The sequence below is a fragment of the Anastrepha ludens genome, chromosome 4 (genome assembly GCF_028408465.1).
Source record: "Anastrepha ludens isolate Willacy chromosome 4, idAnaLude1.1, whole genome shotgun sequence".
NCBI classification, from domain to species: Eukaryota; Metazoa; Arthropoda; class Insecta; order Diptera; family Tephritidae; genus Anastrepha; species Anastrepha ludens.
Window position 1 is genome coordinate 123,265,908 of NC_071500.1, and position 14,997 is coordinate 123,280,904.

General features: G+C 37.6%; 1 protein-coding gene across 1 annotated transcript; it reads left to right on the forward strand.

Annotated features, from left to right (window-relative positions):
• The first annotated feature begins 6,652 nt into the window (after positions 1-6,652).
• Positions 6,653-8,005, forward strand: LOC128862450 (enkurin). Its single transcript, XM_054101089.1, has 2 exons — positions 6,653-7,616; positions 7,792-8,005. The coding sequence occupies exons 1-2, from the start codon at positions 6,945-6,947 to the stop codon at positions 7,963-7,965; spliced, it is 846 nt and encodes a 281-aa protein (XP_053957064.1). The 5' UTR covers positions 6,653-6,944; the 3' UTR covers positions 7,966-8,005.
• Positions 8,006-14,997: the final 6,992 nt, after the last annotated feature.

The following is a 14,997-nucleotide window of genomic DNA, read 5'->3' on the forward strand; positions in this document are numbered from 1 at the left end:
CATTGTTTCTATCTATTTTTAAATCTTTATTAACTTTTTTTACTTCATCTACGACATTAGCCCAGAGCACGCTCTTTTTCCTCCTTCCCGACGAGAACTCGTTCTCCATGCTCAGTCGGACTCTGAGCAGTAATTTTATCTACGATGTACTAAAGTAATCACTAAAACCAAGAAAAGTATAATAAAATAAAGTTTAAATATCGTATTTTTCATCAATTTTTGTATTAAAAGCTAAAATAAATAATTAAATACCCACTTTTCATCAGACATTGTACTAGCGTATTTATTGGCAGTGTGAAAATTTTTACTGCAAATAATGCATGACTTTTGATACAAAAATGACGTTTAAGAACGCGTTGCATTTGCAGTACTGCCATATTTGCATTTTTGAACGCACTGCTCAATCTGAAATGGTATGTTGCGCATTATAATGCATTGTTGAACATACCCTTTAATAGTTACTTCATTTTTACGTGATTTTCATTCGTGGCTTGTATTCAGCTAGCTAGTGCTGGCTGATATGTAAAAACATATCGCATAGACCTTTGGGGTCCATTGCGTTCAGCTAACTTTTCTAAAATTCTTTCTACCGTGGGAATTTAAGTCTCCATAAATGCCCGATTCAATCGCTCTTGTGATATTTTAATACACTCTATACACACACACTTCTTAAATACACTCCCTGCCACTTCATAAAGGCCTAATAGTTTACATTTGTTTCAGAGTCGCATAAAAAAATTGTTTTTGACAATAATTTAATTAAGTTCTACGAAACCTGATTGCTAAAAATTCTCTTCTCTCGATGGTAGTTGTAAATTAAAACCAGTTTTACCTTGACGAGCAATCATTTTTGATACACTACATTAAAGCCGCAGAGGAAAATATTAAGATATGTAAAATACGTTTTGGTTGTAAACTGTAATTTGTTTTATTTAACAATGTACCACCATTCTCTACAATTATTAAGTCAGTCCATAAGCTCGTGCGTTTTTTATAGGTTATTTAAAATTAATAAAAAGATGTTTAAAGTATTTATTAATCAATAATATATTTTCCTTCATTATTTACAATGTCTTCCCAACGTTTAGACAAATTTTGAATTCCCTGCTCAAAAAATTGTTTGTCCTTGGATCCAAAATACGCTTCGATATCCCTTTTTATAGCTTCTTTTGAGGAGTAGTTCTTGTTACTCATATGGGATTGACGTCCACGGAAAAGATGATAATCACAAGGTGCAATATCCGGAGAGTATGGTGGCCTAGCATTGCGGTATGAGGTTTTGCGTTGTGGAGGTGAAACAAAACTTTGCGTCTATTCACTAAAGACGGTCGATTTTTGTTTTGTTTTGTTCATTTAGGTTTGATAGCTGATGGGAATAATAATCAGCAGTTATCGTCTGGTTTGGTTCCAGAAGATCATAATAAACAATACCGGCCATATCCCACCAAATAGACAGGACAATCTTCTTGAGGTGAAGACCATCTCTAGGGGTCGGTTCTGGTGTTTCATCTTTATCTAATCATTGGCGTTTGCGAACAGGATTATTATAAAGGACCCATTTTTCATCACCAGTAACGATACGGTTCAAAAAACTTTCATTTTCAAGCCGTTGTAGCAGCTGAGAACACACATTCACTCTCTGCTGAAGGTTGTCGATGGAAAGTCTATGCGGAACCCATTTTCCCAGCTTTGAAACCTTTCCCAACTGAATCAGGTGATAAATGAATTGTTAAAATTTTTTTTTCGACACGTTTCGCAGCATCCACGCACGTACCCACCGCTACTGGACCAGGTGACGGTTGGTTTCGTTATCCATTGGACGGCGTTTGCCTTCAGTATTAAAATAAGTCGGCATGAAATGATGAGGTCAAATCACCCCTGGCTCCCGGACTATAATAGACCTGTCACAATGGCGTTTTTCTACTCTTTGAATTGACTCAATTAATTTAGAGTCCATTTATTTTCTGCATTTAATTTGATTTCATAAAAAACACAATCGATAAAAATTTGAGCGATTCAAAATATTTCTTTGAAAAAGCTGTCATTTTTAACGCACTTACCGTACGGCAAATGTAGAAAGTTACCATTTTATGTGCATTCCGGCATGGCGTATAGCACGTATGTTGCGTCAGCGACTTAAATACACATACAGTGGCTCAATAAAGAACTCGGACACCCAAGTGATATGGTTTTAAATCAAGAAATATATATTAAAATGCAAATTTAATGCGTTTATGTGTTACATTTATTTTCGTTCTTCAACCGTATTTGTCAAAACTACAAAAAATATAAACGAACTATATTAAAAAAAAAAATTAGAAAAATACATGACAAAAAAGAACTCGGACATTTATATTATGTAAAGTTAGGCAAATAATCTTTAAGAAAAAACAATGTAATTAATATTTAGTCGGCAAGCCTTTATTTTTTCTCTTACATCATTCAGTATTCTTGGCATGCATTCGACCAGATTCTTGCATGTCAAGGGATCTATTTTCGACCATTCTTCTTTAATAGCATCTTCTAGGTCTTTCTTATTTCTAATAACATGCTTTTTAAGTTGGTTTTCCAAAGTGTTTCAAGCATTTTAGGGACATAGACGGACATCAAGTGCCTTATGCTCGGAATCGTTGTCTTGATAGCACTGGAAATTGTACTTAATTCCCAACTTTTCAGCACTTTGGACCAAATTTTTGTCCATAATTGTTAGGTATTGTTTGGGGTCCATATTGCTCTCAATGAGGCACAAATGTCAAGTACCAGCAGCGGACATATATACAACGCCATACTGTTACCGACCACCCGACCCACCCCCATGTTCGGTTTTCTCCACACTTATGATTGTCCATCTGACCTAACTATGTTAAACTTGCTTTCATCTGCAAATGATACGTGCTTCCAGAATTCGAAATCCTTATCCTCATAACGCCTTGCTAATTTTATTCTCTTGTGTCGGTTAATCTCGTTGATGAAAGGTTTTTTTCATGTGACTCTTCTATTGTAATAATTCTTTCGCAAAACTATACGTATACTTTCGGGGTCGCAGTTAATATTAAGGTGTTGGGCGATTTTTGTTGCGAGCTTAGGAGCGCTAAATTTGGATTTTTCTCATTTTGTTACACTATCCACCGTTCATCTGCATGTGAAAATAGGTTTGGTCGTCCCGATTTCTTCTTATTTTCCACGGATTTTGTTTCTTTGAAACGTTTTATCACGTCGTATACAGTCGGACGATGTCTATCCACTATTTCTGCGATTACTCGAACGATTTTACCCTTTTCATGATGACTAATAATTAAATTTCTGGCTTTAATTGAGCTTTGTCCACACTGTCTACCCATGTTTATAATTTGGACTTTTATTCAACAAAACACGACTGAAATTTTATTTTAATTTATTACGTTTGGTTCTTTCTTTGCACTGTTCTACCGAGAGCAAATTTTATTATTACTATTTTTAAAATCCTATTTGAATACCCTATAGAAAAATATAAAAATAAAAAAATTTAACTTGCATTTCTTACAAAAATGTTGAATATGAAACTGCATGCTATGTATGTCCGAGTTCTTTATTGAGTCACTGTAATATACAAGGTAAAGTCCAAAATATACAAGACTGAGCTAAAATAGAAACAACAGGAGCTTTGTTCTAATAACTTCAAGTTTATTTATTCAAAATAGTCCCTTCTGGCCTCGATACACTGTTTTGTATGATCTAAAAACTTTTCGAAAGAGTGTTTCAGTACAAGGTTTTTGGATGGCCTCTACGGACGCAAAACGTTTTCCTTTCCTGGCCAAATGCAATTTCTCGAATAGGTAGAAGACACAGTGAGCCATATCAGGTGAATATGGTGAGTGATTGATGGTTAAAATGCGATTTTTAGTCACAAAATCAGTCACAAGAGTGGATCGATAAGATGGTACATTATCATGCAATAAGCGTCAGCTTCCTCCTTCGCGGTATTCAGGGCGAATTCGACGAATGCGATGCAACAAATGCTTCAAAACGCCAAGATAGAAAATTGCATTGACGGTTTGGCCCGTTGGCACGAACTCCTTGTGGACAATTCCCTTGGAATCGTAAATACAAATGAGCATCGACTTGATTTAATATTTCTCCAAACGCGATTTTTTGGCTGGTGACTTGTCTGGGGCCTTCCATTTGGCACTTTGACGCTTAGCTTCAGATTCATGTTGGAAACACCACGTTTCATCACCAGTTGCAAAGGAAGTTCTCGTCTTTTCTCGTCTCTTTAATGAGGTCTTTCGAATGTTGAGCATTTTTTGGTCCTCAGTTAACTTGTGTGGAATGAAAAGTGCACTGGGACTTTTCGTAAGCCCAAATTATCAGTTAAAATGCGATAAATCGATGTTTTTGGGATATTCAACTCCGATTTTATGAATTTGAACGATGATGTCGCTTCATTTTTGCTAAATTTACGAATAATTTCGATGGAGTTTTCGGTGATTACTGATTTTAGGCATTTCATCAATTCAAATGTTTCGGTAAACCTTTTACCAATTTTAAAACGAAATTTGATATTAGCTCTTTGTTCGAAACTCATTTTTGTACCGATGACACAAACATAGTGTCACCAAGCTTTCACTGGAAGTCAGCTAGGGAGTTCCCCTTTCTTTATAGCATGAAGATTTCCTGCTATCTTTGGAATATCTAAATTCATACCCTACACTTTTACATATTTACTTTTTGCATTTTTACATATGTATTGTATTTATTTTATTTTTACAACAATTAATATATTACAGAATATCTTTATATACAACGTTCATAGCTTTCTTGTCATTAGACAATACAAACATGTTTTCTCTAGAGGTTACTCTTGAAAGAGCGACATACAGTTGGCCATGTGAAAAACAGTCAACGCTCAAATCTAAGCCTGCAACGTTGAAGGTTTGACCCTGAGATTTATTAATGGGCATTGCAAAAAATGTCTTTACCGGAAGTTGTAAGCGTTTAAATTGGAATGGTAGATCCGATGGTATCAGAGGGATTCGGGGAATCAATACATCTTCTCCGGTACCACATCCTGTGAGTATTGTTCACTCTATTATGAATGTTTTCAGTGATTTTACCAGCAAACGCGTGCCATTGCAAAGTTTAGGTGGATTTAGGTTTCTTAATAAAATAACAGGACAACCTATTTTCAGCTCCGTTTTGTGAGGAGGGAGTCCAGACGGGTTCAAAGAATTTAGAAATTCTGTAGGAAAATGAACAGCTTCTTCCAAATCGAGAACAGTATCGACCGAGTAGTATATTTTCGTCGGCGCATCAATCTTTGAAATAATCAAGTTATTTACTTTATCTACTTGTTCGTTAGTTGGTGACAGAATAGCTCTTTCTTTAAACCAAGATATTGTCTTATAACTTATGTTATTCATGTTAGGATAGACATTGTTGACTAACCCTTGGATGTTGTCTATCAAAACACAAAAAAGGTTTTCTGGGTTAATCCGTCCCTCACTTTGTGTTAATTCTCCATTGCCAACTTTTAGCTGAAGATGACGAAACCCTCATATTAGTTTTAAGCTCTAATTTATTGACATGCGACCAAAGGTGGGATCTTTTTAGCGAAGCATTTATTTCGTCAGCACGTGTTCCTCGAGTCACAACTGGTAGGATTTGACGGAAATCTCCTGAGAACAGAATTGTACATCCACCCATAGGTGACTTTTTGTTGCGCAAATCGCACATTGTCCTATCCAGTGCTTCCACAGACGTCTTGTTTGACATGGTAGCTTCGCCTCAGGCTATTAATGAGCAGACACGCATCAATTTTCCTGTATTGCTCTGTTTAGAAACACTACAGACGCTGTTATCATCATCGGTTGCGATTTTCAGCGGCAGCTTGATTGTAGAGTGTGCGGTTCGGCCTCCTTTCAAAAGAGTAGCGGCAATGCCGGATTTCGCAACAGCTAACGCAATTTTTCCGGTAGACCTCAATTACTAATTACTGATGTAATATCTTGAAAAATATTATTTTTAATTATATGCTGTAAAGAGCCATATACATAGATCTATATTAAAACAACAATGTATTTAAGGTATTTAATTGGATAAGGATTAATGCTGTACTTATTTGTTGAAATCGCTTGGAAAATAAGCTATTAGTTGTCGTAAAATGTGAATGACAAAAAATTGTATTATATGGAATCGATAGCAAACTTAACGCGCTCCGAATCAATAAAAACTATTCAAAAACTGTATTTTAATTATGTGCGATTTACTAATATAGAACCTGAAAATAGCGGTTTATTGCGCTTGACCACGCTCAGCTTACAAAATTAATTAAAAACTAAATTTTTGCTTAAAATCAATTTTACATAGTTTTGATCCGCAGTTTGGAGTCCCATTTAATTATTAATTATACTTATAATTAATTATTATTATTAATTTAGCCTGGATAAAGCGTAATAAGCTTACCAAGTTTCATTGCGAAACCTCATTTAGTTTCTGAGAAAACGATTTGTGACCATTGCTCAAAACAAATGGACAGACAAACACGCTAGGCAAAACTGGTGGCGGGGTTTTTTATAGATCCATTTGTACAACGCCACCAATAATCAGAATAGTCTGTTTATGTGTAAGGGTGCGTTTCCAATAGTTTTATGTAACTAAGTGACGTAGTATGTCTATTATTTTGTTTCAAACAACGAATTTATTTACAAGCCCTAACAACGCTTTCAAAATCATACATTTCCAACTCTTAGCTCTTTGGTATCAAATTAACTGAAAGTTTCAAATCCAATATTTAGGGAGTAAATTTATTTGTGTCATTGTATATTTTTGAAAATCCCATATAAACACACAGAAAATTATCGCTTTCCTTGTAACGCTAAAGATCACGCGAATCTACAGAGTATAATAAACCAGCTCGAAGAAGACTCTTTTAAAACAAATCTTTAAAAAAGAACATCGGATTCATTATGTCGCTGGTCTATATAACGCGCCACAATGAGAATATCAATGATTTGGAAAACAAATCCGATTATTATCAACTATTGCACAGCAGCTTCACTTCAAGGCCTAAGGCAAGTAAAAAGAAAAAAATTGATGCCGTGATAAAATTGCCGGATGGTAAGCAATTACTAACAGGCTCACAAAAGAGCGAACATAAGACAATGGGTTACAGTGAGACTCCACTACGAGAGCCGTGCGAATTTTTGCGCAAAAATGGTGGCGTCAAGTGGCAGCGTAAACGCGACCACACCTGTCCCAAACGTGATGAACCGATATTACCAGTACCACGATTGGAAGATCTAAAGAAAGAGAAGCGCGATAAGGAAAAGAAAAAAGTAAATTTTATAAAAAAGAATGCCAATTGCATAAAGGGTGCGCCAGCAAAATGGCACCCGCCGCAATATATTGATTTTCACACAGGCACACCCCGTCGATTGGAAAATTCAGGGCTTGTTCCGAAGTATGTGTGTTCTGGCGACTTCGGTAAGGTGCCTTGCTATTTGCGTGTACGTAAGAGAGCTTTGCGGCCTACGCTTGAGAAATGCAAATCCGAACAAATTCAGTTAGCAGAGCGATGCAAATTCAATGAAGTTAATATCCGTCAACTACCGTCTGAGGAAAGGGATAACATTCTAAAGGTAAGAAGATCATGATGTCGAAAAATATACATACATATATGTACATGAATACCAATGTACATATTTAGGCTAAAAATCGATAGAATTTTTTTATAAAAATGTGCTTTGGAAATTAATTTAGTTTGTATTTTTAAACCATTGTGTTTAAATCTATAAAACTTATTCTTATTCGCAGGGCCTTAAACAGCATTTCAATAACGTATTTAAAGCTTATCAATCCGGCTCGTTGTATACGGATACCATCTCAAAGCGGTTGAGAAAGTCAAATTTGGAAAAAGAACTACGTCAGCTTGAACATGACATTTTTCTCTTGGAATCCAATCCAGTAATATATGTATCAGAGTTTTAATTTTCAATAAATGGAATATTTTTCACTTGCATGCACTTCATCCATTTGTTTTGAGAGCAACTATAATTAACAGATTTAAGAATATAATAAAAAAATGGTCCTATTCGTTCAAAAACCCACTCAAGATGTAATTAGTGGTACTGTAACTTAGCCACAACCATAACCATAGCAATCAACTGTTCTGATCAAACATATGGGCATCACTGTAAACGATTATAGGTGTCGCACCATAACACCATAGCCATAACCGTAGCCGTATGTTTCTACTGAATTTTGGTTTTCCCCCGCAACCGTAAGTAGCTGTGAAATACTTTATATTCATTTTGATATTTGCGATAAAAAATTTAATATTAGAAATGAACGACAAAAATTAATTGACTTAGGGAAAATTATCCGTGTTGCAAATGTTTTCATTAATTCTACTCCAGTATCACCCGTTTATGGTTACGGCATGACTAATCGACAAATGCTGTGGTGTTGCGGCTTTGGTTATGGTTATAGTTACGGCTATGGCGTTATGGCTACGGCACCGCTAATTGCAGCATTAAAAATCTGTGCGCAGCAAATATGTTGTACAAGTTTGTAATTTGTGCAAGTTAGCTCAAATTCGCCTTGTCAGCCTTGAAATCCAACGTAGAATCTCTCTTGCCAACAAGTGCTACTTTGGACTAAGTAGGCAACTGAGCAGTAAAGTCCTCTCTCGACGAACAAAACTAACACTCTACAAGACTCTCATCATGCCCGTCCTCACGTATGGCGCAGAAGCTTGGACGATGACAACATCCGATGAAGCGACGCTTGGAGTGTTCGAGAGAAAGATTCTGCGTAAGATTTTTGGACCTTTGCACGTTGGAAACGGCGAATATCGCGGACGATGGAACGATGAGCTGTATGAGCTTTACGACGACATAGACATAGCGCAGCGAATTAAGATCCAGGGGCTACGTTGGCTGGGTCATGTCGTCCGAATGGATACAAACGCTCCGGCTTTGAAAGTATTCGATGCGGTACCAGCTGGTGGTAGCAGAGGAAGAGGGCGGCCTCCTCTGCGTTGGAAAGATCAGGTGGAGAAGGACTTGGCTTCACTTGGTGTGTCCAACTGGCGCCGGTTAGCACGAGAAAGAAACGACTGGCGCGCTTTGTTAAACTCGGCCAAAATCGCGTAAGCGGTTATAGCGCCAATTAAGAAGAAGAAAAAGCTCAAATTCGGACAGATCGCTTTCGTTTACTCGAAAACCTTCAAGGAGAGAGCGCAATTTGTTTGAAAGTTCAGATTAGTATGGAATTGCAACTATCTCTGACAATTTTTTAATATTGCTTTTATTTTTGAAATAATAAAAATAAGTTCATACAATTTATTGAGTCTTACCGTTTTATCAATGCACTTCACATTCCTAAAAGTGAGCAAATTTCTTTCAAAGAACACACTTCACACATGTATGTACGAGTATATACTCGTACAGTGGTTCACATAATAAAGGGTGTTTTTTTTAGAGGTTAGGTTTTCAAGTTGGCACTACTTTTTTCGTAGATGGTCTTTTTGACAGCTGTCACTTGATTTATGCTCGGTTTGGTTTGCCATTTCATAATGAATAGACTTACACCTGAACAACGTTTGCAAATCGTGCAAATTTATTACAAAAATAATGGTTCGGTTCGCGCGACGCATCGCGCGCTGCGTCCAATATTCGGTCGACATAATCGTCCATCAGAGTCACTAATTCGATTAACCATGGAGCAAAATTGTCGCATTTGAAGCGAACATAATCCACAAGCCATTGCTGAGACGCCGTTACATCCTCAAAAAGTCACTGTTTGGTGTGCTCTATGGGCAGAGGGAATCATTGGTCCATATTTCTTTAAAAATGAAGCCGGCCATAATGTTACAGTCAATGGAGAGCGCTATAGAGCCATGATTAATGACTTTTTCGTGCCTGAATTGGACGATGTTGATGTGGACGACCTTTGGTTCCAACAAGACGGCGCTACATGCCATACAGCCAACGCAACAATCGATTTATTGAAGGAAACTTTTGGTGAACGCATTATCTCGCGCCGTGGACCTGTGGCGTGGCCTCCCAGATCGTGCGATATAACACCGCTGGACTATTTCTTGTGGGGCTATGTGAAGTCGCTTGTCTACGCAGATAAGCCCGAGACGAGTGACGTCTTGGAAGAGAATATTCGGCGCGTTATTGCTGACATACGGCCCCAATTGCTGCAAAAAGTGGTCGAAAATTGGGCCTCTCGGCTGGAATTTATTCGAGCCAGCCGCGGCGGCCACTTGCCCGAAATCATTTTTAAAACATAATGGCAAACCCTTATCTTTATAATAAAGCTAAATTCTTGGCCATAACATTAAATTATATATGTTTTATTTTATCTTGAAAACCTAACCTCTAAAAAAAACATCCTTTATTTTGCATAGTCCTTTGTACAAGTTTCAAATTTCGTATTCTAATTATTGCGCATTTCCTAAAGAAATTGTACCGTTAAGTAATTATAACAGAATACGTGCGCGGCAATAAAATTCTAGGCGCACTGTAGAATTTTGCTGATTGCTTTTGAAAGCGTCTCTATAACAAGTTTGATTAATTATTTTTCGCCGAACTAAGGGCTAACTTGATTTAATATTATATTTGTTATATTTGAGTTCATTTCGTTTATAATTGTGATACTGTATATATCGAAAATGTTACAGGGTAAAGAATTAACTGGAGCTGAAAAATAAATTATTTAAAACGATGTAGTGAATGAAATTTGAATTGGTCGAGTCAAGGAGCATCAAGAGATTCGGTGGCTCCTAAAACACTCAGCCTAAAAAGCCCATTGTATTTAGAGCTCTGGAAAGAGGGTTGATAGTCAAGGAGGAAAGGAGAAAAGTATCAGAGAAAGAGATAGGAAAGAATAGAGACAGACACAGAGGTAGTTAGTCCTGTGAGAACTTTCCAGATTCTTTGGTAAATCTATAAATATCTTCCAGTTTTAGAGAACGAATATTACTCATTCTGACAACATCGGAACCCAAAGCTCGTAGCCTTGCTCTAGCAAAGGCAGGACACTCCCAAATAAAGTGTTCAGTGCTATCCGCCTCCTCCAAGCAATACAGGCACATTGGGTCCCCAATGAGCCTTATGGTGGTCATATGCTGACGCCATGGGGTTCCTTCCAAGTTTTAGTAGAAAGTTTGACAGTTTTCTGTTCGGACACTTTGCAGTTCTGCAGCGTCACCATGCATGTCACCAAATGATAGAAATCGTAAAAAGCGGTGTAAAGAATGGGGTAATTTAGAAAATTTAACACTTGGCCGACCACATTTGCTGAAAGTACGGGAAGAACGCCATATATATAATTGGCGCGTACACCCTTTTTTGGGTATTTGGCCGAGCTCCTCCTCCTATTTGTGATTTTTGTGGTTCCACAAATGGACCTACAGTTTCAAGCCGACTCCGAACAGCAGATATTTTTATGAGGAGCCTTTTCATGGCAGAAATACACTCGGAGGTTTGCCATTGCCTGCCGAGGGGCGACCGCCATTAGAAAAATGTTTTTATTAATTTTGGTTTTCTCTCTGTGAATTCCGAATGGTAATCACGCACCAACCCATTCGGCTACGGCGGCCGCCATGTATTAAAATAAAATCGCGAAAATCCCCAATATTAGCCCCAAAACTACCGATAAAACTTCACACCCAAGTATTCGTTATATAGTGTGCAGAGTACTCAGGAGTAGCTACGTCCAGGCCGCGTTGCGTGGGAAGCGCTGGTTACAGAAAAGTAAATGAAGAAAGCGACTTTTATTTGCCAGCACCCATAAAATAAAAAGTGTTTTAGTGACAAAAGCTAATTTACAATAATATTTTAGGGTCGGAAGGTCGTCGTATGGTAAATCGGAGTGAAATGAAAAGCAGCGAATTAAAAATCTTAAAACCAATGTTAAGAACGGCGGAGGTTCTGTCATGTTTTGGGGTTGTATGTTAGGTAAAAAACAAAAATATAAAAAAAAAATACCTTGAAAAAATATTTAAAAAAAAATTAAAAAAAGGAAAAAAAAAACAAAGCAATGAGTATGTCAAGGAACAAAAAAAAATATTTTGGACCATTATTCGGTTCTGAGGGAATTTTACAGAATCAGCTGGAGTCACTTGGGATATGTTTACAAAACAAACTGAGATTGTGTTGGTGATATACGAAAAATTCAACCAATGACACAATCTTGCTGCCGTCTGAACAACGACTGAGTGTGTAAATACGTGTGAAATTATCGTGCAGATTTCGGTTGGCAATAAGATTGTGTTAGTTACATACGAAAACAAATCAGCACAACCTTCATTCGTGTTGCTTCGTTATGTGTGTGTGAATATGTCTTAAATGATCGCGCAGAATTCGGTTGCCACGTCACTTGGAGATTCGGCTACCGATTTCCCCTCAAAATTTCTGTATTTTACCATAGTTACAGAGCAAACCTTGTAAATCTCTCATCCGTGCGAAATTACAGTTTATTAAACAAAGGAGGATGGTTCCATGTGTAGAAGTCCACGCAAGTGGGGAAAGTTACTGAAGTTACTGATCGCCATTCACTTGGGAGTGGCCAGGACGAATCTTCTGCATATGGTTCAAGCAGCTCACAACATCCGGGATTAGCCCACGTATCCTCTAGGTAGCTTCCGAACACCCGTTCGGGAGTGAGCTAACGTGAGAAGGCGAAGCATTCCAGGATAGCTGGTTGTGCGCTGGGTTTGGGACCCGCCACTTAAAAAGCCCCCCCAATGAAAATAGCAACAAATCCTCGGATGAGCACTTCCAACACTGATGACGACCCCTGCAAACGAAATAAGAAATACGATTAGAGGGCATGCACCTGGAATGTCCAGTCCCTTAATGGGGAAGGTGCGTCTGCCCGGCTGGTTGATGTCCTCGTGAGAGTAAAGGCTGACATCACTGCCATCCAAGAGATGCGATGGATGGGGCAAGGCAAGAAAACCATAGGACCTTGCGACGTCTTCTACAGCTGCTATGTAAAGGAGCGCAAATTCGGTGCCGGATTTGTTGTGGGAGAAAGACTTCGTCGCCAAGTACTGTCGTTCACTCCAGTGGACAAGATGACGTTGCTCAACACCAGCAGCGCAGTCAGAATTGGGAAGGAACTCTCCGATATTTTATAAGAGCGTTCAAGAGGAAGGCCTCCTCTGCGTTGTAAAGATCAGGTGGAGAAGGACTTGGCTTCACTTGGTGTGTCCAGTTAGCGCCGGTTAGCACGCGAGTTTTCAAAAATAATATTTATGATGCGAAATACTAAATAGCTTGTACATACTGGTATATTTATACACCGCTCCTAGTCAAAAGCAAAATACTTTTGTAAGCAATGATTTCTGACTTTTTTACCTCTTGATAAGTTTATATGAAAACTAACAATTATTTTCAAGTTTTGCTGAACTATTTATGTAGTATTAATCTTTAATTTTATTAATTTGTGAAACAGTTTATAAATGAATAAAAAAATCGCAAACATTTAAAGATGTACCTAAGCTAGTCTGAAACGAAAAAGATAAACTAATTATTATTCTGTAGCCTTGTCATTCTGGCAGGTGCTACAATGGGACATTTTTTTTTAAAAATAACAAAATGGCGGACTTTTGAAAAAACAGGTATATTCAGATGTCCTGAAGAACCAAAATCCTGTTGACAAGCCACCTAACTTTTTTTAAGACGCTTACTTTGGTGCCGCCCTACTACAAAAAAATATGTAAAAAAATGGTTTTTGTATACTATTTGATGTCAATAATAACATACTATGAAATCAAAACGATCACATTTTATTTTCTTTAAAACAAAATTCCTAAAAAATATCTATCTAAAATGACTATTTGACCAGACTACTACCTCAATCGCCTTCACATGCAAAATACTTATATGAGGCACTGTACATACATATGTACACTATACCTTTTTTGTCTTCCCAACTAAAAACAATTCCTCCCTAAAAAAACAAATTTATTCATATGTAACTATGTACATACATACATAAATGCATGCATATAAAGGGTGATCAATTCAGTTGAAATAAAACAACGAAAATTCAAATTGTTTGGACAATCTTTATTATTTTTGTGATGAACTATTCATGACATACATTTTTTAAGATAATCCCTTTCAAATGTTGGCCAAGCTGCGCGTAATTCGGACTTTCGTATACACCAATTTTGTATGACTTGCTGGAGGACTTCGATGGGTACCTCGTGAATACCTTTAGTAATGTTGGCTTCCAATGTCTCAATCGAAGCTGGTTTATCCACAAAGCATTTCGACTTTACATACCCTCACAAGTAAAAGTCTAAAGGTGTGATACCATATGATCTTTGTGGCCGATCCACTGGCCCGAGACGAGAGATAAATTGCTCACCGAAACGAGGTCGCAGTCAATCCATTGTTTCACGGGCTGTATGGCAAGGGAGGCCAAATGTTGTGGAGATCACGGACTTCAATTTCCGGTAACAAAAAGTCGTTTATCACGGTGCGATAGCGCGCGCCATTCATTGTTACATTGGCGTCAGCCTAATTTTTGAAGAAATATAGGCTGGTGATTCCTCCGGCCCATAGACCGAACCAAACGGTTGTTTTCAATGGATGTAATGGCTTCGGGTTACTCTTTAGTCAAAATACGGAAACACTGCTTATTGACATAGCCATTAAGCAGAAAATGGGCTTCATCGCTGAACCGCCATAACACCATAGGCTAACCTGAGCGCGCGATGAACACTTTTCACAGAATGTCGATTTTCGTAATACAATTGTATGATTTGTAAACGTTGTTGAGGTGTAAGTCCTTTATGTATCATATTTAGTTTGACAGTATTTACGCGTGATCTGCCAAAAAAGCACTATTGGAAAAAATACCTCCAATGTGTTCACCCTTTACAATGTGTACACATGCATACATATAAGCACGACCCCAGCAATCCCTTCTTTCTTTCACATGCTTTTGTCTTCCACTTGCCGAAATCAAAAATGTTGTATTGTACTTACAAAACAA

Coding starts and splice junctions, on each gene's coding strand:
- LOC128862450 (XM_054101089.1), top strand. CDS start 6,945: ATGTCGCTGGTCTATATAACGCGCCACAATGAGAATATCAATGATTTG. Junction 7,617..7,791: donor AAAGGGATAACATTCTAAAG/GTAAGAAGATCA, acceptor TCTTATTCGCAG/GGCCTTAAACAGCATTTCAA.